The following is a 27,751-nucleotide window of genomic DNA, read 5'->3' as shown; positions in this document are numbered from 1 at the left end:
CCTCAGGTAAAGTGTAGAACGGCTCATCGGTAGCGTCTTTACCCTTACATTGAACATACAAATGTTTATGAGACTAACTCAGCCAAATGAATCAGCAGCTGCAGTTTTGGAATTTTTAAAATGTGAAAGTGAATAAGTGGAGCCCCGTTAAGGTGGCCATGACAGGCTGCCATCTGTCTCCACTCGGGTCCTTCCTACAGTACCGGTCATATGGCGGTAATTCCTTTTATTTGTATTTGCAGCTTTGAATCCTCACAAGAATTTGTTGTCGGTGTCTGATACATGAAACTTGACTTTCTAAAGCCACACATCTCCTTCTAACATTTTTTGTTTATGTTGTACTTCAAATTTTATGGCTCAACCAACTTAGTTTTGCTTTTTTTTTTTGCATATGTACAATAGAGAAATCTCATAACTGCGCTGTCATTATTATTGTCTGAATAGTTCTTAGAAGACTGAACACGAGGAGGCAAAGATTACAGTCAAGTATTTTAAAAATGAGCCTATTTTCTATCCTGTTAGACACTGCAGCTCTTCAGATTTATTTTACTTTCCCCTGTGGGGTCTCGACCACTGCCTCCCATCCACCTATTGTCGGTACACACTTTATCCTCGAGGGAGTCACGTATCCCCGCTGACACTGGACAAGAGGCAGGATACACACCGGACAGCTCCCCGGTCTGGTGCACAGCTGAACCAAAGCGAAGGAACAACCGTGCACGCTCACACCTATCTCCAATTCCCAACCACCAGATACCCCAACATGCACATTTTCGGAGTGTGGGAAGAAGCATCTGGGGCAACCTATCGAAACCTAAATCCTAATCCCGGTGCTGTATCTTTAGGACAAAACCAATTTGTTAAATATGTGACAAGCAGCAAAAGTGACCTGACTTTGAAGGATTTTTCTTGTTTTCTGAATCCTTTTAAGTGTTCAAACAGCATGTGAAGCCCCCACACAACACACACACACAGTTGGAAATCCTATAAATGATGCAGAGTCCATACATAAAGCCTGTCTGTATATAAATCTATGTGTGTCCACTACCTGCAGGAGATCCGCAGCTTTCCTTTGCATTGTAATCATCGTTTATCATCTTATATCCATTGCATCCACCTCTGTGTTTCATAAAACAAAACGTGCTTTGTTGCTTTTCTCTGGTTTTTTTTTTTTTTTATTGGAACCAGTCGGTGATCACTGATTGGACTGTGTTTGTTTTCAGTTGTGCAACGTAATAAATTGTTCTTATTTCACAGATCTGCTGTATAATCATGTAAAATCATGTGAATGGAGTCTTCAGTCTGCTGCTGAGTGTGTGACAGGATGTGTTTCGCTTTTAGACACGCCTCATCAGATTCCTCCTCCACAACAATGCATGGCTGTATTTGTTTATTGCAAACAAGTAAAAGGTGCATGTACAAAAAAAAAAAGATGCCTGCTGCAAAACCCTTTTTTTCCTCCCTTACACATATGCACACACACACACACACACATCTTCAGCACACAAACAAACACAGACAAAGCAGCCCTAGGCCTACCACTGCCATCATACACGGGACTTGGCCTGTCTGTGTGACACGCACAGTTTGTTTGGTAGTTTTAATTTGACAGGGCTCTGAATAGAGCCTCTGAAACACACACACACACACACACACTTCCTCAGACCTACACACACACACACCTTTAATTTGACAGCGCTCTAACAAGAGCCTGCTGCTTGTCAAATGTTCTCCAGTGGCAGCAGGGATCCGCAGAGCCGAGGGGGTTCTGTTCAAGGACATCTGTGAAGAAACACACACGCGCGCGCACGCACACAAACCAGCTTTCACCGTAACACACACTCGCTTTGAATAGGCTGAGAGAGGCAGCCTGCTGCACCGCACAATGGGAGAGAGGCTGCACACATGCTGAGGGGTTTCTACACCGCTGTTCCTCTCACTCTCCATCTCCAGCTCCCCTCTACGTCTCCCTGTCTTTTTTTTCCTGTCTTTATCTAACATTCCATCGCTTTTTTTTTTTTGTGCCTCTTTTGGTCTTAAGTAGAGGGCTGAGGGGCTGAGATAGACCAGGGGAGATTTTGATGACGGCTCCCTGTCTGGTCCTACAAGCCGATTCCCTTCTCAAACCTCACACACACACACACACACACACCTATATAGACACACACACACATCAATTTTCTCTTCATTCTTCAAATCCAAACACCATGAGACCTTTCAAAGTTACTCAAAGGCAGACGGGACTTTGGTCCTGATCCTCTGGATTTCATCCCATTGAAGGTGTTTGTGTGCACTCATGACGCATTTAGTCCTGCATGTGTGTGTGTGTGTGTGTGTGCATGTGTGTGTGTGTGCTGGAGCTCCCATGCTGTCTCGGACTTGGCTTCCACGGGACACTTTGCTCATTAGAGGGAAGAGAGGGCGACTTGAGTGACTTCTCGTCGGCTCCCCGCTCAACTTGATCACAAGGCTGGTCCCGTGGAGCCAGAGAAGAAAAACGAGGTCTCAGCACCACGTGTGACACATGGAAAAGACAGCATGACACACCTGAGTGGATGTCATGTGTGTGAGAAAAAGTACAATAATCTGTCCAAATAATACAAGCTTTAAAAAAAAAAGAAATGGTAAAGAAATATAAGCCCCTATTACTGCAAATACTGCCCTTTCTTGTTGTGTTATTGCGGCCCAGCATGAAAAAAAAGAATAAAAAAGTCATCATTATCATTGGCCAGAAAATCACAGTATGTCAGACGTAAAAAATCAAAATGTCAAACATTATACAAAATCAGTCCAAATCAGCAGAGAGGAAGGCACAGAGATTTGCCATTAGATAATATCCTCTTCAGTGTGTGTGTGTTCCTGTCAGATAAAATACTGCACATCCCCATCCAATGATCTAGAAAGCGGGTTCACAAGGCAGCAACCAAAATGTCAACATGTACATAAACACAAACATTCCTCTTCAATTCGGAGTGACATTAAATCAAGGAGGAGGGGGGGGGGAGAAAAAAAATGTTCCAGAGAACAAACGGATTTCTGAGACAAAGTTCAGTTTTGTGGCGTTGCGTGATAACCAGGTGCAGAAAGGCGGAACATTAACCGGTTTTAAGGTGTTGATCGTATTTTCCAGATAAAACTGGCACTGATGTGACTCCGTAGCCAAGATGCTGGAGGGGTCCTGTGATGATGAAAAGCCACCCGGATTATTTGAATCCTGTAAATCACAGCTAAAAGTCAATGTGTAAAGCCAAGGTCTGTGAAACTATCAGCCCGGAATAGAGAACATAGACGATATGTTACCGCATTGCCAAGTGCTACCACTTAATACCATTAATCTTGGTGCTCTCCCCCCCCTCATCTCTCTCACTCCATCTCTGCGTTGGAGTGCTCGGCGTCCTCTAAAAGTATGGATCTTGACCGCAGCCATTTTCCGCGGAAGAAGGAAAGGCTAAAGAGAAAGCGCTGACCCCTCTTCGCCGCAATTTTCCCCTCATCAACTTGTGAGACTTCATTAACTTCCATGGGGTAATTTCTTCTTTCAGTGCGTTTCTGAAAAGGGGGGAGGATGTGTTATGACGTTTTTTTGCTCTCATCCACTCATTCCCAGCTCCTCTCTTTTCTGGCCTTCACTGAAGAGACTTTTAATTTGAAAGATTTGTTTTCTCTCCCTTCAGTTTCACCTGGAATGTTAGAAAATTACAAGATAATAACAAGCAGGCAGGATTTTAAGAAAACCAACATCACTGTTTGCATTTAGAAGTGGTTTCTTAGTGCACAACTTTCAACTTTTTACAATTTTTTTCGGGTTCAGAAAAGTCCAAATGTGGACAGAAAGGTTCTTATGGTAACAGCGTTTATCCGTCAGGAACCCAGAATAAAACATCCGCTGCTCAACATGATCGCAGCCTTCTTGAGTCTCGGCCGAGGCCTCAGTCAGAACTGTGAGTCAATGCTGCCCTCTTCAGGAATATTACTGCCCCTGTATGAATGAAAAGTCATGCAGGTATTTATATTTGCTTCATGGATATTTTGAGGTTCACTTCTTATTCACTGTCACCCCGAAACTATTCACGCCAGCATTTGATTTATAGTGATGTTTTGGTTGACTAATAGGTCTCTTCTGGCTTAAAATGAATACGCCATAGACAGTAAGGGAGATATTAATGGTACATTTTTAAGTATTTCCATGTTTTTCTCAGGAATCAATGTCAGCGTCTCTATTTTCCACCACATCAACAGTTGTTGTAGTTGCTAACAAGCTTTCTTCTGTCTCCGGTGGGATTTTGTTCCACTCCTCCATTGGTGATGATCTCCAGGTCATTAATGTTGGATTCTTCTTTGTCATCACTCTGGTCTTCAGTTCCTCCACAGATACTCAAAATGATTCAGGTCTGGGCTCCAAAATGTTCACTTTGACTGTATGTTTCAGATCACTGTCTTGTTATAAACCACCATGTGTGACTGTGGAGATGCTGCTGTTGTGGTTGAATTCTTCTCCTTTGTTTTTCCAAATAAAGAAGAAGAAGAAGAAGCTTTACTGTCCTTGTACAAGAGATGCAACAAAATTTAGTTTGGTATCATCTTTGCAGCAGCTAATAAGGTCACAGTCTAAGAAAAGCAGTTAAAAGGTGATGCAAATAATAAAATAGCAATAAAATATAAAATAAATACTCTATTAAAAGTGCTAAAGAGCATGTGTTAGAATGCGTCTGTAAACTGGGAGTGTCATGGTTCCTGCAGCAGTCTCTTCACAGTCATGGGGGAAAAGCTGTGTTTTAGTCGTTTAAAAGCCACGTCAATGTCAGATGTCAGTGAGTCTGTAACTGGTGTTGGTGTGAATTGGTGAAAGAGCAAAGATAACCGCACCTCGAGAATAAAAGTCATTCACACACTTTTATTCTCAAGGCAGAACTACACTCCTTCTTTTCTGGCATGAACCAAAATTCCCACACTCTCCTTCAGCTAAAATCCTCTTTGTTGACTTTCCTATGTATACTGTCATAATTTATTGTTCATTAAGCTTTTTATTGCTTTTGTTATTTGTCTTTCTTAATATTGACATATTGTGTTTTGTAATTTTGTTGTAACTTTACCTCATTTTCGCCATAAGTTCCCCTCTTTTTCTTTGGCCTTACTGTCCAGCTTCTTGCATTATTCACCTTCTCTGTCTGTTAAAGAACTTTGTAAATGTGTTATACTAGTATATATAGCATTATTATCATCACTGATCGACCACTGGCAGGATCAGAGCGGCCCGTCTCACGTAAAACTGCAGGAAGCGATGTTCATCTGTCTGCACCGGTATGTAAACTTTCCTCTTTCTCTCTTTCCTTCAAGCAGCTCTTCATGATACATGAAGTGCCAGGACCAGGGCTGGCGCGGAGACAAATGCCAACCAGTCGCTCTTCCAAATGTCAAATCTGACATGTTTTAGACATTTCACTAAGCATCCCTGCTGGACCATTTCAGAGTCCCGCTCTTCAAACAGTCCCTGACGTCTCATGATGACAGTGCAGGTGAAACGGCTGGATTTTATCTGACGGCCTCCCTTCAGTGAGCTCTCCGGTGATGAAGATTGTTAAAGCGGTGAGGCCTGTTCTTCAGCAAGCACATAAACATCCAACACAAAAAAAAAAAAGCTACAAGGATAGGACATATTGTGGGATATAATGAGCACACTAATACTTTGAAATGCATGGATTTAGTTCCATTTATAACTGCACAAATAATATTTAAAGCAAACAGTGAGTTACTCCCTCAGAACATACAGCGGAGTCTATCCCAGCTGACTCAGGGTGAAGGCAGGGGACACCCTGGACAGGTCACCAGTCTATCACAGGGCCACACTTAGAGACAGACAACCAAGCACACTCACATTCACACCTACGGACAATTTAGAATCATCAATTAACCTCAACATGTTTTTGGACTGTGTGGAAGGAAGCCGGAGAACCCGGAGAGAACCCACGCTGCACGGGGAGAACATGCAAACTTCACACAGAAAGATCCTGGGTGTCCTCACCGGGACGTGAACCGACGACCTTCTGGTTGTGAGGCAACTTTAAAACAAACAAATACAATGATGTGGAACAGTCGATGTGTTCTTTGGGTTTCTAAAGAGGTTTGATGGAAACAGGAAACAGTAAGATATGAGATGTACAGACATGAAGGAGCTAATAGGTTTAACTTCATCCTACTTGTTTTCAGACATTATTTGAAGTTTCGGATTTGGTCCTTAATCCTATGGATTTGTTTTTTTTCATGATACTGTGACATGTCCAAAATAAATAAAACACAACATCTCCCTGAACTAGTGAAAGACAGGGTTGCCATAAATTAACAATAATAATAATAATGATAACAATAATAGCTGATGTACATTTGTTTTGACTACATTTTGTTCAATGCCACAGCGTACATGAACAATAAAAACATGATTCATCAACTTAAAGGTGACAGACAGAAGGCTCATCTTATTTCTGTATTTTTAACTCTTGTCTTGTCTCCTCTGTCCTTCTGCCTGTGACCCAGAAGTTGATGTCAGTGTGTCATTTAAAGGATACTTGAGTTCCTGAAATGCATTTTGGAGGAACTATGAGTGAAAACGCCCTGGTGTATCTCAGTATAAACTGCATGTGCCACATCGTATTTAACTGATGTTTTAAAACAGCAGCTCTTGCATCTCTGGTGGGAGGGACGAGGATGCAAGGAGGAGAGACAAGAGAAGGAATAAGGAGGTACAAACTGAGGAATGAAAAGTAGGTAGAGACTCGCGGTGTGTCCCTACACTCATACTGACATAAAGACCAAAAGTCCCAATACATGGTATGGTCAAAGTAGTATGTGAAAAAAATAATATGTCCTCCTACATTTGGTCTCATTTTGCAGTACGGGCTATTTAAGCTCCTCGGCCCAGCCTTTATGAAGGACTACAAATGGAAATGTTATGACCATTGGACCAGTAGGGGGCGCCATGATAAAGCAAGTGAAAAAACAGAATCCTACTGCAATTTGAACTGCATTTCACTTGGTGTAGAATCCATCTTTTATGCAAGGTTTCAGTATCACTCAGTTGCATATTCAATGACTGACTGAGCTGTTGACCTTGGTGACATATTATATATATATATATTTTCACCAGTGTTTGCTTTTTATCTTGTTTTGGGCCACTATGACTTAAAATAATTCTGAAGACGAGCTCACACATTTATTAAAGCCTTGTCTACACTAATATGGAGGTTTTTCTAGAAGGAAACAAGATAGAACGTATCCACAGAGCCATCATTGCCCAAAATACCCCACAAGCACTCAAATATGACAACACTACCAAGCACATCGGGCCAGTCCACATCAGTGATCTATCAAATACCAGAGAGGAATAGTCTATTGTTTTGTAGTTACTGTGGACTTTAAACTGTGAATGCCATGGACCAGGTAACACTGAGCACAGCAGACGGAGAAGCTTTTGTACGCCAGTGAAGCCGTGTGACAATGTAAATGTAAACCTGTAACTGCTGGTGATTCCCAAACGTAAAGCAACTGATATGCAGCTTCCATTGTTGTAGTTTGAAGCTCATGCTCACACAAAGCAACAATGGACAAGAATTTAGGTGTGACGTTTCAGAAAATCTTTTAGTACACATCCACATGCAAAAATGAGTCTTTCTTAAATCTGCACTTTGGAATGCATTTAAAAAGAAACCTCAGCTCTAATGACCTAAAACCCATTTATGTGGATGACAGAGCAAAAGGAAAATGTTGCAAAATATTCAAAGTAGTGTGAACAAGGGCTAAATGAAGCAAGACTCCCATTAAACAATGATTGTCTGTGTTGCAAGGCCACAGATGCCAAGTCCTGCCACAGTGTGTGGTGTAACCACAACAAAACGGATGAACAAAGGTCAAATTATCAGGATTGTTTTTTTTTTTTTACTGTCACGTACACAACAGATCTACAAACCCACACTGTGACAGCGCAGTGGTTTAGGACACACCAGACATCATGATTATGACAACTAGGTTTCCTTTATCTGGAGGTTAAAGGACTTCAGTGATATGATATCAACAATCTGGAATTTATACGCCGACAATGAACAAGCATCTGACAAAATAACGCAGCTGACGTACTTCACTACGAGCATTCTGGTTTATTGAAGGCACATCAGTTAAAAAGAACATTAGTTGTGCTGGACATATACATTCATCGTCAATCCACTTTGTTTTTTGAACTACATCGATTTTGTATTACATATCAGGGCTGAGCATTCTACAATTTTTGGACAGAAAACAAGGAATTTACTTTGTAAGGCAACATTCTCAGACCTCTAATGGAGACGAAAACATTACAATTCTTTAAATATTTGACAGCTGCCTTCCTTATAAGATCCCTGGTATTTTAATAGCAAATCATGGGATTAAAACCATAAATATATATTAAATTTCACACATAGAAGATACAGATTAACCAGCCTCCTCAGGTTTAGAATCACTACTACTAGTCTACAATGCATCACATTTCACAGCAATATTAAATACTATTTAAATTATCCTAAAGGATTTAACTGTCAATTTTTCAGTGTATAGCAACCGTTTGTATTGTAATTGTTAAATATTGTTGTTTCATGTGGTATAGAACTTGTAAAAACATTTGAGTAGGCAGGGTTAAGCCTTTAAATCACAACCTTCAGCAGGATGTGACTTCCAGTGTTTCGTATGGCGGGTTTTAAAGACATACAGATTAAGTGCAGTACGTCTCAACCACAGCAGTGGAACTTTCCCATGAAGCGGTGAGGAAACATCACCAAGATCTTGAACTCGCTCAGTGCAGAAATTAGATATTTCCCCATTTTATCGCTGCTTTTTCAGACTTCTGCAGAAAAAAACTCCGTCACCTTCTCTTCGGCATCTGGGAATGACTTCTTAGCAAAATTTTGTGAGCTCCTCTTCAAGTTTCACTGAGTTTGAACACGTTGTCTCTTTTTAATTTCGGTCCCTTCCGAGGCCTTCATGCAGGAAACCAGGAATTCACGGCACTTGAGAGCGTACTGCTCAGGAAAATCCCGGAAGTGGCCGACATGGGGACTGGAAACAAAATCAAAACTGTCCACAGGGACGACTTTCTGCTTCAAGGTTTCCATGAAGAACTCGATGTCCCCGTGTCTGATAATCTGGTCAGCTTTGGAGTACAGGAAGAAATGAGGCCAGGAGGGCGGCCGGTCCTGCACTGCGTCGTAGTGGTTCTTGTGGATGTACTTGGTCAAGGGGTACAACACAACTCTCAGGAGGATAACAGTCACTGCAAAAAGCGCCATTAGGACATACCTCAAAACAGGACTTATTTTTGGTCCTATCGTGGCTGTCAGAGCACGCAGGGCCCCGCGGACATTTGCACTACCGGGGCCGCTGTCCACCACAGCACCAATCACATACAGTGAACTGAACTGTTTGTCATTGTGCAGCAGCTCGACGATGTAACGGTACAGCATGAAGCCACCGTTACTGAAAATGTGAAAGAAAATAGGACTGTTCTCCACCTCGTAGTCATAGAGGATCTCCACCAACTTGAGGGCTTTGCTGCTCAGCTCCTTGTAGCCAAAGGACTCCGAGATGAAGACTGTCTTTAAAGGAGCTGTGTAGCGGATCGTGACACACCCCTAAAAGTGAAGAAAAGGGGGGAAAAAATGAATGAGTAAAGGTGTGAATAGCATTTGTAGTACTACAGTGCTCTTAAAGAGACAACACGGGAAGCTGAGCAGCTTATGCAATGTGTGGTTTGAACCTGCTCATTGTAGATGGAGCTGTATTTGGAGAGGTGCTTGTCTTTGCAACCAGCCCAGCCCAACAGTATCACAACTGGCTCCTTTGTCCCCTGCCAGTGTCTCTCTGTAAACCAAGGCACACGACACAACAGGCGTTAGCGCAGTAGCCACATCTAGCTCAGTAAACTAACTCAAGCAGCGAAGCTAACAGTTAGCACAATGACATTTTCTCTGCGTGCCTGTAAGGTAGAGTTAGCATGCAGGCTAAGCTAACTGACTCATGAACATACAGCACAATGAAATAAGGCTCACCCGATGTCCCCGCATCTGGAAACACGATATTGTAGTCAATTTCATCTGCCATTTCTCAACGCTATCGGCTGTGTTTCTCCCACGGTGCTGTCTGACTCATTTGGCCGCTGTGAACAGTGATGATGACCGGGCTACAGGGCGCTGCATCAGGGAGGGCAAAGCCTGGATGAAACAAACGGCTCACAACGTACAGGTCCGTGGACTGTCAGGAGCAGGAGCACCACTACACGGTGCTTCCTCCCGACCCGAGGACTTCTTCTTTGTGTGGCGGAACAACGTCGAGCAGGTGAAGCATTACCGCCCCCCTGTGGTGAACTGCCGCCATTTTCTTCTTCTTCTTTTTCTTCTGTTAATGCAATGGCGTTCCGGTGCATGTTGAAAATACCTCACCTTTAAATAAATAAATAAATAAATAAATAAATAAATAAGATAATAATAATAATATTTTTTTGGAATAAAAAAACAACAACAAGGGGTTTTAATCTCGCTAGTCTCCCTAACCCAATATCCAATAACGATATTAAAAATCCAATAATATATTTATATTCCTAAATTATTTTTGAATATTCTTTTCAAACTGTTATTGCAAATTAATTTACAATTGAGGGGCCTGTTGGACAAAAGTTTGCTTTATTATCATTGCTATTTTTAATTAATTCCATGAAACTAATGGTAATATCAACAGGCCAGCTAGACCGCTAATATAGCATACCACTGTTAGCTTAACATAAAGTCGTAGTCGCTAGTTAGCCATTCAGACCAACAATACATTTTTACTGCTGGTTAATTATAATGTTACAGTATTAGATCATGGTTTACTTTATTATCATTTATATAAAACATCTTTACATATTGCCAACTCAATGGATGTTCAGAGTAGCAAATAATTCCAGCTAGCTACCTGTAGCCAGAGCAAGTTATTATAGTGTGACATTGTTAGCTTTACATAAAGCCAGCTAATTAGACTTTTAGACTCGTTAATGTTAATTTATTTAGTGCTGGTTTGCCATTATTTTACTACTTTAGATGACAGTATACATAATTGATAAGAAATCTAACAGATTCCTGATCAATTGCATTTTCACGCATTACAAGAGGTTGTTCAAATTCATGAATAACTCTCCACATGATTCTCATATTATCAGTAAAGAAAAGTTTGTCTATGTATATCCATGTAAAAGTTAGTTAGTTTTATTTTTAGCAATGTATCATGAAAGCATCTTATGGTTTTTGTATTAGGCACTGCATTTATGTTATGTATTATTTTTCTGACACAACAATTTCCTTTGTGATTAATAAAGTTCTATCTTCAGTTATTATACGTCACACATTCCATTCACACTGTGTGTTGTGTCACTCTTACTGTTATGGATAAATACAATTATACTTCTTGACCGTTTGATCATATTATTCTTTCAGACAAACTTAGATGATGAAATAAAGACAAAAGAATCATTGTTGAAGAGCTTTTTGTTTACTTTCCAAAAGAGACAGGACCATAAAAAAATCTAGAATGTATGAATGAATATCAAAAGTCACCTCGCTTCCAGTGTAACAACAGCTAAGTAAATGAAAAGAAGTGCCTCTGCATTGCAATTTATTGCTGAATTTCAATTCAGTCACTGATGCCAGTGTTATTCCTTTTGTCTGTTTTTACAGTTTCATTAATGAGGTCAAAACTCCTCAGAGGACTGCTGTATAAATGACATGACAATAAGAATACAACCAACAAAGATGTAACTCATGGTGCCATATTTCCCCCCATATTGTCAACAATGTCAGACTGACTGTGTGTTTTCATTTTTTCCTAATGAACCAAAATGAGTCATTCAGTCAAATAAACTGAAAACTGAAAAAATGCCCATTATACGGGGCACAGAGTGGCATTATCAGATGTCCAAGAAATGCCCAAAATATCAGGGTTGCTATTCTGTTGGTGCTACAAAACTAATATATTCTCACATTCCAAAACGGCCAACCATCAAATGTTGAGTCTTTTACTCAAAATACGACTCTGACAATTACTGTATTCCAAAAATGTCAACAGAAAATCATGCTGTTCACTCTGCTAGCATGTACCACTGCAGTGTTTTCAGCTATATGCTAAAATGTTCACAATGACTGTGTAAAGGTTAGCATTGAATGTCTGGCATCTTAGGCTAGCAGTTAGCAGGCTAACATTGAATTAACACAAACTAAAGGAGAGGCTGATGTGAAGATCATTAGCTCTGCAGGTATTTGGTCTTTAACCAAAGAAATGAACAAAAGATAAGAAGTCTGGGAACAACCCAAGTTATTACAAGTACTCCTGATGCACACGCACATAAATTTACAGAAATCCAACCAAGATATTTCACTAAAAACGCAAATGTCAACCTTAAGAAATCAGCTGACCACCAGTCATTTGGATTTATTCGCTGGTGACGTCAATGCCAACTTTTCACAGCAATCCATCTCAAAGTTGTTTAGTCTACACCAGGCAGCCATGTTGTTAGCATGGTGAACGATTAAATTATGAACCTGCTGCTCTTCTGTGTCCACGTTACATTCTTCCACTCCACACCATCTCCATCTTCTGCATGTGGGCCTTCGATGACTTGGAGAAGGTGCTTTTAACCACGTTCAGAGGAGCTGCCTTGCCGCTGAGATAGACTTTATTAAGGCAGGTCGGAAGCCACGACTGCTCCTCCTCCTTGTGCTCCTTCTCCTCTGCTTCTCCTTTAACCTCTTCCTTCTTGGTGAGCGTACACGAGCACGCAAAGATGTATCCGGTCATAAAGGCGTCAAATCCTGCCCGATGTGTTCCTGTGTCAACCTTCTTCTTCTGAGCATCAGTAGACTTTTCTCTCCCTGCTCCTACTGTACTGCTTTCTACACCATTGTCTGTTTTTGTGCCGTCATCAGTTGGTGCAGAGTTTCTGGAGTCCGTGTTGTCTTTACACATTCCATTCCCCTCGCTGTCAACTTTGATGCTTTCTCCGTCATTCTGTTGGGTGTTTCCATCACGATCCATTACCGCCACACTGTCAGGACAAGACTCAGCAGTTTCCTCTTGTTGTTCACCTGGTGTTGCATCTTGATCCACTTCCATATGGGGTATCTTATTTTGGGGGGCGCCGTCAAAGATGGAGGAGCCCTCTGCTACGTCTCCTCCTCCACTCCTCTTATTTTTCTGTCTCCTCCTCTTTTTCCTCTTGTCCTCCTTTCCTTTCTCGTCCTGAAGAATGATAAGGTCTGTGTCATGGGATAACGGACACTGAGAACCATTCGGACACCAACCAAATGCCTGTTAGACAAACAAACAAGCAAACAAATGAATTAAAGCATTAACAAAAGCATTTACACAGAATTGCTAACTATTGAGTCTCTATTCTAATGTGGAGAAATCCACAAGGCAATAAAAGGGACTGTTTAGTGTATTTTAGGAAACTTTGAGTGAAACTGAACTATTAGTCGAGGTGAAAAGGAAAGCAATAAAAGACTTACAGAGAAGCGCTGGCAGATGTCAGTCTGTCCCTCAGAGGAGGCCACATCTGGACACTCTTTATAGTCCACATAGGTGGACATGTGACCAGCGTACTGACAGAACTCGATGTGAACATGAGGTCCAGGTGCTCCGGAGGTCAAACTGCGACTGTTATCCAGCTTACTGGAAGAGGAGAAGATATGAGTGAACAGAGAGGAACATGATGTCTAATAAAAACATTGTCACAGCTCCCCCTTTTCGTAAAGCAATTATATAAATATAAAAGTCCTCCGAGGTATCCTGACAATATAATGGACACAGCAGCCCGTCTGTTCAGCGCTACACTTCAGCCCCCTCCAACACTTTCCTGCTCTGAATGTGCATTGTTGTCGACATTCTGTAGACACAATTGAGTTTAATCAAATTCAAAGCACGTTATTTGAGTGTGCAAATGCATGTACACACAACTAGTGTATTCAAATACATAAAAGCACTCCAAAATTATAACATTATGGTCAGAAAAGAGCTGCGAGGCCAGTCTGTAGCTAACCAACAATATCTATCACCATGAAGGCCTATTACAGCGCATTTCAGACATGAACTCTTTCCATTATTCTGACGGCATTTTCAAGTCTAAGAGATTGCAGATTAAAATACTTTGTTCTACTTTCTTATATACAGACCATTATTACATTCGTCGGACATAAATTATGTCACTGGTAATTTTATGTAGCTTTTGGAAGGCTTGTTCAGAATGAAGATGTGAAAAAGGATCTCTGAGTTTACTAGCACTTTACAGTCAGCTCTTGTCCTTTTGACAAATGAAAATAAACTAACTACCATTACTCACCATTTCTTGTAGGCGTACTCCAGATAGGAGGCAGTGAGTCGAAGCTCAAACTCAGTGACATACTTGGTGTCATAAATGCCAGCAGGAAACATCTCAGACAGGTCGGCCGTGAAGGTGGCCAAGCGCTCGGGCAGGTGAGCATAAAAACACTGGAAGACAAAGACTAAATCAATTTCACTGTAAGAAAAACAGCCATTAAAAAGCATGCAGTATGCTGTGAGAAAGGCTCGATCTTCAAAAGTTACTCTCATTATTTAATCATGTTATGACAATTTCTGACACCATGCATCACTTGTTTAGATTACAGTTGATGCTTTACACTTGATAGATAGAAGCATCAACATTTCATGATGGTTTGATAATAAACTGTCTTTACCTCGCTCGATAACTTGATATCACCAAATTATAAAATGTCGCTGTTTTTAACTTTTTAGTCAGTATTTCTTATTTATCTAATGTTGAAAAAATCTGGTGAGAATATCTGAGAAACAGATTTAACATCTTAGAAATGAAACAGAAAGAAAAAGAATAGTGCTCTGTACCTGGTAGAGAAAGGCCATGTCAATGAGACCGTTGTGTAGCACCAGAGGCTTTCTGGCTCGCAGCAGTTCAGTGAACAACGCTCGGATGTGGACACCGCGGTCATCTGATCCTCCCTTGGAAAGACGAAAGAAGGAGAAAGGACAATTAGAAAACAAACATCGGAGAAAGGTCAATCATCCCTTGTAATGTACTGAGCTGATGTGTTTTAAAAAAATAAGCACGTCCCACAAAAACTGTGAACTGTTTCAACATATTTGAATGAGCAAACATACAAACCCACGCAAAATTCCTTTTGTTACAAAATGTTTAAGGTGTTTCTTGCATGTACTGCCTGTTTCTAATCCCTCCACAACATTTAACTAATGTTGTAATCACCTTATTATTGCCCTTGCAGTAAGGGATTCCGTGGCCATACTGCTTGTTAAAGTCAAATCCGTGCTGCACCAGGAATTGGACTGACTGGGGCTCGATGATATACTCCTCTGAACACAGCAGGGTGAGGTTGTACACCTGGACCAGGTATGTGTCTGTAACCTGTGGAAGGGAAACAAAGAAGAAAAAAAAGGAGCTGAAGGCAGAAGATACAATTCACAAACATAACAGATGCAATGAGCAATTCTCTCATCAAGTTTTAAGCAACTGTTAAAGGCATCATTTTGTTTCACCTTGTGGTCCAGTTTCTTGAAGCAGGCGATGCCCAAAGAGAGGATGGAGCGAGAGCGAGCAGCATGACATATAGCTTTATATCTGTCCTCTATGGATCTGAAACATGACAGCAAGTGTCAGGGCACTGACTAAAGCAATGACAGAATTCATGCAACTCACTCAAAAGCCTGCATTACTGACGCATGGTTTCTTGCCCAACAACATGTTAATACTTCAAGAACGAGGCAGAGGACCACAAATGTTTTTACTCACTCAGCCAGCAAGGACTTCCTGTTTCCAAGACCACTCAGCTCCTACAACAACACAGAAGTGTGAGTCTGCTACAGCAATTATAAATCGTACACGAAACAACTGGATAAGTGAGTTTAAGCCATGCCAATGCTTGGTAAACGGACACACACAGATACTTGGACTTACCGTGTCCAGTGCAACGAAGGACGACGTTTTAATGGCTACAACCATAGCAGGCCAGAGCTCTTTAAAATTGTCATTCTGGACATCAATGACAGGAACAACCAATGAACCTGCCATGTTTGTTTTAACGTCGAGGCGGAAAAGTTTCCTGCAAAGTTACCGACAGCTACCTGGAATACGTTAGCTAGCTAAGCTCACGACTTTGCAAAAGTTTTCATTGTCAGCTGTTCTATGAAAAGTCCTTTCTTGTAGCGTCTCTGTTAAATTCACGTTTAAAAAGTCAACAATTTAACAGTTGTTGGTTGCTGAACACTTAATTGAATCACCAGCTAGCAGCGCTTCAACCGTAAACATTTCAACGTGCTTCTTTGGGTCCTGTCGCAAAATATCCAGAGTCATTTGACTGATGCACGAGTGCAAAGAAAAGTGTTTCTCGCTAAGTGCTCTGAGAAAATATTCTGAACTAATATTTATTACAAAATCATTAAAGAAATATAGGATTTAGATTTTATTTTACCGTCTGTGATTGACTGTTTTGTTTTTAAGTGCTATTTAAAACAGGCATTTCCAATAGCCCACTATAAGTGATACGTCACTGTACCCGACCACGGAGGAGAAGTGCGCCATTTTGGCTCAAACAAAGTCAGAAATATTTTACCCCTGAGAAAGTGTTTTAAATTGTTTCCGTGAAATTGCATGTAAAAAATCTACAGGACCACACTCCGGTTTCCACGAGTTAACATTTGACGTGATAGGAACTTTTTCTTCGTTTTCTTTTATTTTTTAAACCGTGCAAGTTGTGAGCTTAAAGTAAAAAAAAAAATTAAACGCTGCGCTTCTTTGCCAGCCAAGCTAACTTAACGTTTTGCCAAATTTAGCTGTGCTCGAACTGGGAGCGATGGGTGGCTGCTCCGCTCCGAACTGCTCCAACTCAACCAGCATCGGAAAACAGCTGTTCAGGTTTCCCAAAGACCCCGTACGGAAGAAGAAATGGGTGGTGAACTGTCGACGTGACTTTGAACCAACTCCTCACTCCAGACTGTGTCAAGTAAGTGCACTGCAGACTAGCATGTTGTGTATTTTAACACTAGTTTATGAAGGGACTCGTGTGGAGATGATGCACCAGTTCAATAAAGCAGAACCAAAGTTAATAGATTAGAACAACGCTTTAAAAACAAAATCAAGACTGTTATTTACTTATTACTTAGTAGTATGTTATCCTCTGGGTTTTAACTAACACATCTAAGCTTTGCAGCCACAGTGTGCATGTTCAGTGTTTCTTGTATTTCGGTGTGTCATTAGTTGGATAAAATGTGTGTCTTCTCTGCACCTCTCTTGTTTCCCCAAGGATCATTTTGAGCAGAGCCAGTTTGAGGAAATAGCCAGATCTCCAGCTGGTGGAAAGAAGCTGAAACCCAATGCCATCCCGACTCTGTTCAACGTTGGAGACCCTCCGTACCCTGCAGTCACCACCTCGTACATCCTGATACCGCTGAAACCTGAACCAGGTATTTCTGTGCACAAATACCGCTGAACAATTAATACACTTCAAATCAAAATTTGAAACAGTGCAACTAGAAAATTGCAAAAGCTACAAATGAGGATATGTATTATGCAGCACATCTGACCCTGGGTTTATTTATTTTTTATTATTGTGACTTTATTTTACTTGACTGTGCAATACTGATGCTGCACCAGAGCCATGAATTAGACTGTTTATAAAGAGGTCCCATTGTTTACTTATTATAATTATTGTAATTTTTGTTATTGTTTTTTTAAATTTCATTTAACACAATCACAGCTTTTGTAATAATTTCACTATCTGTTACGCCAATTAAAAAGTAGATTCTATTTGTATCGAGCATTCATTCATTCAGATGCAAGCAAACACAGGTTTTGTTGTTTTTTTTAAGTTATGTATTACTTATGTGTTAAAATGATGTAATCAAAACTGCTCTATCATCATGAGTGAGCATTCAGCAGGATTGCACAAAACTACATCGTATGTCTCAGGAGCTGATAGAGAACAAACTAAAGACATTAAAAAACTGTGATTAATAGACTGTATATATGTTTGTGTCTGCTGGATGTCTAGATGGGCTTTCTTTTGGTAACATTAGGAGCAATATTGCTCTTAGATTTCGTAACCTTCTGTCCGCTTGTTTTGATGTTTTTCTGACCCCTTCTGGCCAAACATCTCATAGTTTTCTTGTAAATGAAACAGAAACTTTATTTCTGTCGTGTTATTATCATGTAATTTCACAGACGTTGAACATCTTGTGTCCCAAAGAGCTATGTTTATTACTAATTCTTATTTTTTTTTACTTTCTGACAAACAGAAGTATTGACATATTGATAGATAGTGATCATGATTTGGCTTTACAGAGCAAGCGAGGTATCTAAGTTTTGTCATGGTCAGTGCATGTCTAATGTGCCAGATCCCAAAGCTTGAATAGTAAAATGAGATATTTCTTTGTGAATCTAGTGGAGAAGGAGCTGAACTTTGGGGACCATGGCTATGCCAGACGGACTCCTCTGCCCGGCCTGGAGGAGGAGGATGCAGACAGGACGGCTGAAGACCAGCATCCCTGCACACAGTGTCAGCTACTGAAGAAACAACTGGAGCAGGAGATGCAGCACACTGCAAGGTTACAGAAAGAGGTAGGACAGCTGCTTGTGCCTTTGTCTATGTATCACTGTTCTGGTTTGTAAATGAGGGGGGATTTTAACTTAACATGAGCTTATACTCGTTGGGTATTTCATTAATGGGTGCAGTAATCTGTTGGTTTCATTTAAACTATCATTTTAAAATCCAAACATCGAGAAAGCAATATTTAGGGAATCAGGAATTTGACTGCAGTAAATAGCCCTGACACACTGTCCCCTTTCTCTATCAGGCAGAAGAGATGAAGAAGCGTCTGTATCGGCTCGACCGGATCGAGAAAGGTCTCCAGAACTTTCTGTACGAGGACCAGATCCGGGCCCTGTCCCTAACCAAACGTTCCCGCCGCGCTGTCTGGTCTCCGGAGACGATCCTGAAGGCCAGAAAGATCCGCTGTGCGGTCGGCACCAAAGGCTACGAGTACCTGAGAGAGATCGGTTACCCGCTACCCTCCTACAGGACTCTGTGTAACCGCTTGGAGACTAAGATCATGGTGACGACTGACATGAGCTGTGAGGAGCTGGCAGAGCTGGGCCTGGGGCTCATGGCCACATGTGACAGTCCCACGGAAGGTGTTGGAGACAACGATGAGGAGGAACTGATCAGCGTTTTGTCCTGATCCGAACAGTTTGCATGAATTGCTGAAGGGAAGACTGAAGGGAGAGTTTGCCGTGTTAAACGTCTGCAGTGACAGAAGCCGGTTATGCTTCCTATCTCAAGACTTAAGCATTAATATAAATGGATGGCTGTTATGACAGAGGTGGGGAGTTCACTGATCTCAGATGTCACCTGGTTGTTCTTCACACCATCAGACGTCTTTGCTCTGTCGATGTGTGATGCTCAGGCTTGCAGTTTGGCTAGATTTATGCTTGTGGTGTTTCTTATTGTAGAGAGCCACTATATGAGCTTGAACATGTGAGAGAAGCATGTGTACCATGTAGCCTATGACAATGCAGACTGTAATTTAGGGTGGGGGGCAAATAATTTGCACAAAACCTGATCAATTTAAAATGTTTCATTAAGTGTCCCACAGCTGATTCAGCAAGTATTTCACTGACTGTTTACATGCACAAGTAAAGCTAGTTTTTAGAGTATTTAAGTGTGCTGAGAGCAGATCCTGGCTGAGGTATGCTCTGACTGTTCCTGATACATGATGCAGGCTTTATTTTGTCAGTAAAAACATTTATCACAATGTGTGTAATGCAAACTGGGACAAATGTCTGATGATATTTACATATAACCCGCTGAACCCTGAGCAGTTTCTGGGTCTTATTTTGCTCCCATCATGTTTTTACTCACTGTGGGCTCATTTTTCACTGCAACATAAGGTTCTGATAGTTTATTTTCCTGTATTATTTTACAAAGTCCCTGGAGCCCAGAGAAAATGAAGGCTCTACATCAGCGGTCCCCAACCATCGGGCTGTGGACCAGAACCGGGCCGCACAGAAAGAATGAAAACGTTTTATTGTTTTTTTGCTTTGTTTTGTTTTTTACGGCAGTCTGCAGTGTTTTATTTTGAAAAATTACGAGCTTGTCTTCTCGTCACTTCCACCTGTGCTTGTTTCTCGCACTCGACTTTAAAGCCCGATCATTAAATTAAGCCGCCAAAATACATAAATAAAACTAATCGATGCTGAGACAGAAGACAAAGTATATACATATTTAGCAATAAAGCGTAATTTTATTTGTTTATGACACTTTTTTTCATAGGGAAAAAATTTATATTACTTGTTATATGCGCAATGACCGATCCGTAGAATTGTCTTGCTTGAAAGTGGTCCGTGGTGTAAAAAAGGTTGGGGACCGCTGCTCTACATGCTGAAGATATTTCACCACTCTTACTACATTTCTAATTTTTTACCAGACTTGTCACATATCTATTTTGTGTAAACACAACCTGCTGTTCAGCCAAATATTCACAGAACTTTGGTCACATGACTGTTGGTTGCAGCTGAGTCAGTCGTGGCTTCACAGTTGCGTTAAGGAGCTCAGTCAATTTTGATAAAACATCCAACATTTAAGCTTAGATGTGGTTCATTTTCTCACTGGAACCAGACGTCGCACATGATTGGCTGAAGGACCGACAGCAGGTTTTGGGGTTCAGAGGGTTAAATGTTATCTCTGGGTTCTGGGCTCAAATACCTCTCCTATTGTAAATCCCTGGTTCTGTAGCTCATTTCGGTCACGTTTGCACAACTGAAGCTTTCACTGTTTTTCAAGAAGGTTCTGAAATCTATTGGTAATGCTGGGCTCACGCTACAGGAGACCGATTTACCTCCATTTCACCCTCGATGGCAGTTGGAGGAGAACTGTTTACAGATCCAGATTGAAACTCTGATCATACATTCTTGCCCTTGTGACCAATGTCAGCGCCGGTTTTAACATCTGTAGCTCCCCTCCAGCTCTCATTGTTAATAGACAAACCCTGTTGACTACGTCTTCCAAGCATTTCCTCATCAGTGTTACAGCAAGTTGTTGCGCCACGGTCTCCATTTTGTTTACATCTGCTTCCCCGTGAGATCACATGATGCGGTGCACTGCTCCCTCTGAATTTTAAAACTCCTGTAGCTTGAGCCCAGCCTATGCAGGAAAAGAAAAGATGGAATGTAATTTATGTGTCATTTGGTTGAGAATTTGACCCTTTACTCTGTCTGTTCAGTTTTGCAGTGTATTTGTAGTGACCACAAAAGGTGTGAAATGTGGCTTTTCCATATCCAAAACAAAGACATTACGGGGAAATAAAGTGAATGAATGACCTGTTTTCTTTCTTTCTTTGTGTGTTAACGTGTGAAGGAGAGGAGGAGCAGATAAACCAGCATTGTTGCCGTTCTTCCTTCTGGTTTCATTAGAACTGAAATGAAAGCACACCACGACTCTCCTCAAACACCAGAGTAGTAACTAAATACTATCACATCACGTGTCATCTCAGTGTTATCGGCTCCCTGCATAAAACAAAGAGTTGCATTTTTACTTTGACTCAGGTTGGACTTTGAGCAAATCACTCGCATGACAGATTAGATATTTGCTTTGCAGCTGCCTTGTTACCCGAGTTGAACCGTGATGGAAAGACAACGCGAGATAAACGCTGCCTTCAGGTTTGCGAAGATGTACGAATAAATAGAAGATAGCTTTGACAAGACACACATGCAGCGGGGTTTCCATTCCTGCTCCTTTCACCGATAACAAGTCTTTGCAGAACATCTGTCGCTGCGACCTTCTCCTACTGATTGTCATTGATTTTTTTTTTTAGCTTCTTTCAAAAATGGAGCCGTGGGTTTGTTTGCTACGGTGGCGTTCACCTCTACACAGTCCAAAGCCTGGCTCACGCAGTACAGTCAGTGTTGTTCAGTAATAAGATCGATAGCGCATATAAACAAATGTAGGCACAGCTCGCAAACATGGCAGGTCTAATGTTTACTACAGTCAGCGGGCTTATCGGAGCATCTTAGCACGCTGACGTCTGATGGTCAACACAAAGTACAGTGTTGTTGGTTTTGCTGAAGCTGGAAACCAGCTGCAACCCATGGTGTTACCAGAGTAAATGTCAGATGGCTCAAGGTTTATGAAGGTTCATCCTCTGGGGACTACAAGTATAATTACCCAACATCATTGTAGTCCATTCAGGAGTCGGATAAACATTTCCGTCAATACCGAAAGAGTCGTCCTCATAGTCCAGCTAGAAGAAAAGTCAGATGACAACCAAATCATTATCCTTTGGGGACTGTGAATGCCTCTAAATACCTCTACAGTAGCACATGTTGACATATTCCACTAGATAATGGAACAAAAATAATACTGTATTAAAATAATCAGTGATTTTTACCAAAGTTGGACAAAATAAACCCCCCAAAAATGTCAATTAAACTTATTATAAGCCACTTTTTAAGCCCGATTTGCAGTGTTGATTTCAAATTACAGTCCTTCGACACTGCGACTCTCTCTCTCTTTCTCGCTCGCTCCCTTTCTCTCCCCCTCTCTCTTTCTGTTTGATTTGGGGGAAGTGCTTAGTGAACCTCAAAGGCTTTAAAAACAACAGGGTTTTACTGTCTGCGTGGGTCACAGGACAGAGGGAGGACCGAGGTAAGGCTTTCTGTTGGAGCTCAGATCAGTGTTTTTATCCTCGTTAATATATATTTTAAATGCTGAACATGTTAACCGCTTGCTGTTGTTGGACTTGCATTTTAATTTGTCGTTGGGTGTTTTATGAGTGCTCTTAGATTAAAGTTAGTTTCAATTTTGCATGTGCACTTTGAAGCATTTACTATAAATTGAGTTCAGTGGGCAGCTGCTGCTCATAGGGACACAAATTCCAGCTTTTGTGTTGGTAAAACTGGAGCTGTGAGGTTGTTTTTTTAAGACGAAATCAGGTTTGAATTCTAATACAAAAAAAGAAGACAAAAAAGCCGTAGTTATCGGACAAACAGCGCTCCAGATTGCGTCGGTTCAGACAGTACAGGTCGTGTCTGTAAGCATCTCTGTCTCGGCCTCTCTTTGTCTCGGTGGCTGCCAGCCTGTCTGTCCATTTGCCCCCCGACATTCTTCTGTCTGTTGGCTGCTTACCCCATAATAAACTCTTTTTGCAGATTATCTCCACATGTGATGAGAGAGACAATGAGGGTTTACTCTTTTAATTATTTTGGGATCAGACCGACTGGCCATTTGGTTTTGAGGGTGGGCGGGGAGGGAAACCTGCCAACGACTGAATCCCAGACTGGTCAGTCTGCACGTGCTGCCTCCAGTCCACTGACCGCAAACAAAAACAAGCCTTTATCCTCTTCTGCGCCACAAAGCTATATAAAAAAATTTGCTGTGCTTTGTTGATAGCTACATCTTTCTTTGTGAAACATGCAAAGTTCTCTTTGGCCAAAATAAACAAGGATTATTACACGTATCTTTCTTGTCAGGTAGATTCAGTCCAGGCAGCCAAGGAGGGACAATGCGTTCTCTCTGGCTGTTCACGGCCCTGCCAGGTCTGCTGTGGGCCTCACAAAGCACCCTGTTTGTGGAGGGGGACAATGACGCCTCCAGGATCTGCAAACCTGCCCCCCACTGGGACATCAAGGGACAGGCACCCATGCAGGAGCTGCTGGGAAACGTGGTGGTGGTGGCGCTGCTGAAGGCCAGCTGACAGTTCTGCCTCACTCAGGCATCCAAGTAAGACTGTCAGAGATGAAGAGGAATGGAGCAGTGATGCATTTAGTGTTTATGACAGTAGTCCAGCTAAAACATGAATCTGACCATGTGTGAAAATTAAGAATAATCTTGCAAAAGTTCAAAACAACAAAAAAACAACAACAAAAGAACTGCCATGAAGAAGTTTCATGATCAAAACTACAAAAATGAAGGAACTTTGTATTGTGAGAATATAGACATTCTGCCAGCTATTTCAGGATTAAAGTCACAAAAGCATAAACCTTGTGATAATAATAAAACATGCAGCAGATCTTACATTGTGTTTACAGCTCTGCTCTGCGATAGAACGACAAAAAGGTGCATTTTATAACTCACTAGGTGCAACGTCGGTGCTTGCAGAAAGACACCCAAATGCAGCATTACTGGTCAGATTTGCTGCTGCACACTCAGTGCAGAAGTGATGTACAGGAATATATGGTGCTTTTTTTCTGTAAGCTTCTTTCTGTTAGCTTTTCATGGGTAAAGCTAACAAATTTAGTTAAATCATCAAACCTTCTGTTACTTACACACTGTTATTTCTTTAATACGTGAGGTGAAGATCTGTAAAGTCAAGCGCATTTGCAAACTCTCTCAAGCAGAAACTGTGAATCACAAACAAATTAATCACAACATGACATCTCCAATTTATTTTTTGTTCCAATATAAAGCATCACTGGTCAGGTGGATGATGTGGCCTTTAAGAGCTCCTCGTGCACCGTTTCCTGTCCGGATTAGCTGTGAGGTAACATAATTCCCGACTTCCTCTCTGCGTCCGTCTGTAGGATCGGAGGCCTGCGTGACAAGCTGAACCGCAGCAACCTGACGGAGGTGTCCTTCATGATAGTGAACGAGCGGGAGGCCATTTCCAGAGCCATGTACTGGGAGCTGAAGAGGAGAGCGCCCCCTGGAGTCCCTGTTTATCAGCAGACTCCTCTGCAAAATGACGTGTGGGAGGCTCTGGACGGGGATAAAGATGACTTCCTGGTCTATGATAGGTACGGCTGGCTTCATCTTTAGATTAAATCACTGGCAAGTTTCATACAAAAACAAGGAGGGCTGATAAGACTTAGTATACATGTATTAGTGATGCATTCAACCAACCATCAATCCCTTGATTATAGTCTTTTAAAAGCACAACTAGGCCTTATCTCACTATGTAAATGTAGTGCTGAGTCACAATCTTAGATAAAAACCAAACTATGCCACATCCATGTGCATCATTTTACAAAAATAAGGAACTGCAGTGATTTCTATCTACATTTTCATTCTCTCTCTCTCTCCTCGTTTCCTGCAGGTGTGGTCTCCTCACCTTCCACATCGTGCTGCCTTACAGCTTCCTGCATTACCCCTACGTCGAGGCAGCAATCAGAGCCACTTACATGAAAAATATCTGCAATTGCACGGTGAGTAATTACATTAAAGACACACACAAACACACACGTGCGAACGCTTCTGAAATGGTTGTGAATAGCAGCACCTCAGATTCTCACGGTTTGCTATGAATGCCTGGTGCAATCAAACATAAACACAAAATTACACTTCTTAAAATTAAAGCTGCTCTCGTGGATATTTTTTTCTATTAAAAGTGGGTCAAATGAATGTGTGTGCTCACAGTGACAAACTTTTTTTTTTTAAGCCCTTTTTAGTTCATCGTTGGGCCTCAGATTGCACCTTCATGACCTCATTGAATGATTGACAGAGAAAGCACTGCATTCTGCACCACACAGCAGGCTATTAGTTAGCAATTAGCTTGTAAGCACTAGCACTTGATAAGATAATATGTCAAAATTCTCAGTTTGATCTGCTGCTTCCAAGTGGCTAAAATAAAAGCAGCTTCAAGTCGATGCCACTGAGGATGTTTGTGTCATATTTATCTTTTCCAGTCTAATTCTACTTCCTGGAACAACGTCACAAAAAACAGCACAACTCAACTCAATGTCAACCTGACAACCACGGCGCCCACCGATGATCCAGATGTGGCAGCTCCGACGGGGGCTCATCGCCACGACAACCATCATCACCATCATCATCACCACCGCCACCAGCAGCACCAACATCTGGATCAGCCCCAACACCAGCATGATGCAAATCAGAATAAAACTCTTCATCATCATCATCAGCATCACCACTCCCATCCTCAGCATCATCATCCTCTTCCCCATCATCATCATCCTCATCCTCACCAGCCTGTCAACCACACTGATAATAGTGGGACGGATAACTAATATGCCAGTGAAATTTCTAGTGCTTTTATTTTGCTTCTTTATTTAGTTGAGATCAAATCACTCATTTTTTGATGTTTGACAAAGTGTCTTGGATTTAGAATATGCAGTTTACAGAGCGGCTGGATCTCTCCGAAGCGGTGATCAGACTGTGGTTTCTCTGCTGCCGTTTCCACACTTCATGCGTCTCCGTGTGGATAAAGTAACCGGGTCTGCCTGTCGTCTCCCATTAATGAAGTCTACAGTGTAAAACCTGCCAGCAGGAGGCTGTAGATGGATGTGTGCGGAGAGATGGGATGACTCTGGAGTTATTTTCATCCAGACGGAGACGCAAGACGGTGTCCATCGCTGCAGAGCAAACCTCAGTCAGGTTACTGTTTAGAGTAGATCCAACTCTCCTGCTTGGATTCACTTTATTTCATGGATGCAAAAAAACAGTTTTTACACCATTAACACACACTTTTAATTACTTTTGCATGTTTTCTGTGTTACTCACTTTCCTTCTCATGAATTCTCTGAATGTAGAATAAACTTCTAGACTGTTGTTTTGGTTTTAAAAGCAGAAACATGTAAAATTGTATTACATTTCACCTCTAAAAACAATAAAGCTGATATTAACTTTTACGTCCGTAGCCTGTGTAGTTAGTTAATTGGGGAGGTAATGTCTCTTTTTATCCTCTATAAAGTCAAAATTTGAATATTTCTAGCATATTATACTTATTTTATAATCAACTTATTCAAATGTCTCTCGAGCACGATCAGGAATTTCTTATAGTTTGATTTGTTTGCGCTCTAAATTACACTATTAGCTGGGGTTTGGCTGCTAAGTACACGCTGCCATATGTCACTTAGAGCGCAGGTTGATCACCTCAGTGCTGCTCAAGACATGACTGAGATGCAGCATGTTCTGACTGAGGAGAGATTTGAGGAGGAAAATCACAACCATCTGCCATCAGAATGAAGGTAACAGTTAATCATTGTTAATACAACTAAGAAATGACAAAACATTGGTTGAGTACAAAGTGGATTCTTATTATGCACTATTGGTAGCTGTGGTTAATGTCTGTTGTCATAATTATACCAATTTATAGGGTGCACTGCTGTAAGTTTTTTTAAACTATTGCAATGTTTCTGGTCCGACAAATATATATATATATTTATAATAATTTACACCCTGTATTATTTCAAACCTCAGCAGTTTGTAGGAGTCTTGTCCTGTTGGGGATTTTCCTCTTTAAATCCTACTAAGGCTACAGGTGAGGCTTAACTGCTTAGCTCTGTCCACACAACATGCTGCTTCTGCTAACACAGGACAGAGTGGTTTCACTTGCACTCAGCGAGAAAAGAAAAGAAAAAGACTGTGTGTGTTTGATATTATGAACTGTGGATTGAACGTATACACAAACTGGTGGATGAACGGTGGTGTTAAAGTGGACGCTGAAATCAGGAGAGCGAGTGGAGTTAATCTCCAAATGAATTGCGTTCTGTTCAGTTTTATTTACGTAACCTCTAAGCACTTTACGTGGAATACTAAAGACCTTATGAAATTACCGAGAGTAACTCAGCAACTGCAAAGATTCCTTTGGAGCAAGTTATTTAAATTTGACTTTTTAATTGAATTGAGATGTTTTAACTTGGAGAGGGGTAATTACCAAGACTGCTAAAGAACACGTGACAAGAAGAACG

The 27,751-nt window shown here is 41.2% G+C and overlaps 4 protein-coding genes across 4 annotated transcripts; 2 read left to right on the top strand and 2 right to left on the bottom strand.

Annotated features, from left to right (window-relative positions):
- Positions 1–8,119: 8,119 nt before the first annotated feature.
- tmem53 (transmembrane protein 53) lies at positions 8,120–10,295 on the bottom strand. The gene is made up of 3 exons (XM_008298330.1): positions 10,071–10,295; positions 9,779–9,882; positions 8,120–9,653 (listed from the first exon to the last, which is right to left on the bottom strand). The coding sequence occupies exons 1-3, from the start codon at positions 10,120–10,122 to the stop codon at positions 8,952–8,954; spliced, it is 858 nt and encodes a 285-aa protein (XP_008296552.1). The 5' UTR covers positions 10,123–10,295; the 3' UTR covers positions 8,120–8,951.
- Positions 10,296–11,522: 1,227 nt separating this feature from the next.
- Positions 11,523–16,350, bottom strand: toe1 (target of EGR1, exonuclease). The gene is made up of 8 exons (XM_008298329.1): positions 16,013–16,350; positions 15,848–15,888; positions 15,595–15,691; positions 15,305–15,463; positions 14,929–15,042; positions 14,387–14,535; positions 13,557–13,719; positions 11,523–13,356 (listed from the first exon to the last, which is right to left on the bottom strand). The coding sequence occupies exons 1-8, from the start codon at positions 16,124–16,126 to the stop codon at positions 12,613–12,615; spliced, it is 1,581 nt and encodes a 526-aa protein (XP_008296551.1). The 5' UTR covers positions 16,127–16,350; the 3' UTR covers positions 11,523–12,612.
- A 291-nt stretch (positions 16,351–16,641) lies between these two features.
- On the top strand, positions 16,642–21,428 carry LOC103369580 (52 kDa repressor of the inhibitor of the protein kinase). The gene is made up of 4 exons (XM_008298328.1): positions 16,642–17,057; positions 17,358–17,517; positions 18,495–18,670; positions 18,907–21,428. The coding sequence occupies exons 1-4, from the start codon at positions 16,908–16,910 to the stop codon at positions 19,288–19,290; spliced, it is 870 nt and encodes a 289-aa protein (XP_008296550.1). The 5' UTR covers positions 16,642–16,907; the 3' UTR covers positions 19,291–21,428.
- A 1,280-nt stretch (positions 21,429–22,708) lies between these two features.
- On the top strand, positions 22,709–26,680 carry selenop2 (selenoprotein P2). The gene is given in 5 exon segments (XM_008298327.1): positions 22,709–22,751; positions 23,576–23,825; positions 24,626–24,838; positions 25,138–25,246; positions 25,727–26,680. Coding segments are annotated over 4 exon segments (882 nt in total). The 5' UTR covers positions 22,709–22,751; positions 23,576–23,607; the 3' UTR covers positions 26,069–26,680.
- The last annotated feature ends 1,071 nt before the right edge of the window (positions 26,681–27,751 follow it).

Source organism: Stegastes partitus, unplaced genomic scaffold (assembly GCF_000690725.1).
Source record: "Stegastes partitus isolate 25-593 unplaced genomic scaffold, Stegastes_partitus-1.0.2 Scaffold1306, whole genome shotgun sequence".
In the NCBI taxonomy this organism is placed as follows: Eukaryota; Metazoa; Chordata; class Actinopteri; family Pomacentridae; genus Stegastes; species Stegastes partitus.
This window is presented reverse-complemented; position numbering and strand designations above follow the sequence as displayed.

What these genes read in the sequence shown, in the direction of transcription:
- tmem53 (XM_008298330.1), bottom strand. Translation starts at nt 10,122, where the DNA reads ATGGCAGATGAAATTGACTACAATATCGTGTTTCCAGATGCGGGGACA. An exon ending in TCCAGATGCGGGGACATCGG is followed by an intron (nt 9,883 to 10,070) that starts GTGAGCCTTATT and finishes CTTGGTTTACAG; the next exon opens with AGAGACACTGGCAGGGGACA. An exon ending in GCTCCATCTACAATGAGCAG is followed by an intron (nt 9,654 to 9,778) that starts GTTCAAACCACA and finishes CTTCACTTTTAG; the next exon opens with GGGTGTGTCACGATCCGCTA.
- toe1 (XM_008298329.1), bottom strand. Translation starts at nt 16,126, where the DNA reads ATGGCAGGTTCATTGGTTGTTCCTGTCATTGATGTCCAGAATGACAAT. An exon ending in TCAAGAAACTGGACCACAAG is followed by an intron (nt 15,464 to 15,594) that starts GTGAAACAAAAT and finishes TCCCTTCCACAG; the next exon opens with GTTACAGACACATACCTGGT. An exon ending in ACTGCAAGGGCAATAATAAG is followed by an intron (nt 15,043 to 15,304) that starts GTGATTACAACA and finishes CGTCTTTCCAAG; the next exon opens with GGAGGATCAGATGACCGCGG.
- LOC103369580 (XM_008298328.1), top strand. Translation starts at nt 16,908, where the DNA reads ATGGGTGGCTGCTCCGCTCCGAACTGCTCCAACTCAACCAGCATCGGA. An exon ending in ACCGCTGAAACCTGAACCAG is followed by an intron (nt 17,518 to 18,494) that starts GTATTTCTGTGC and finishes TTGTGAATCTAG; the next exon opens with TGGAGAAGGAGCTGAACTTT. An exon ending in CTGCAAGGTTACAGAAAGAG is followed by an intron (nt 18,671 to 18,906) that starts GTAGGACAGCTG and finishes TTTCTCTATCAG; the next exon opens with GCAGAAGAGATGAAGAAGCG.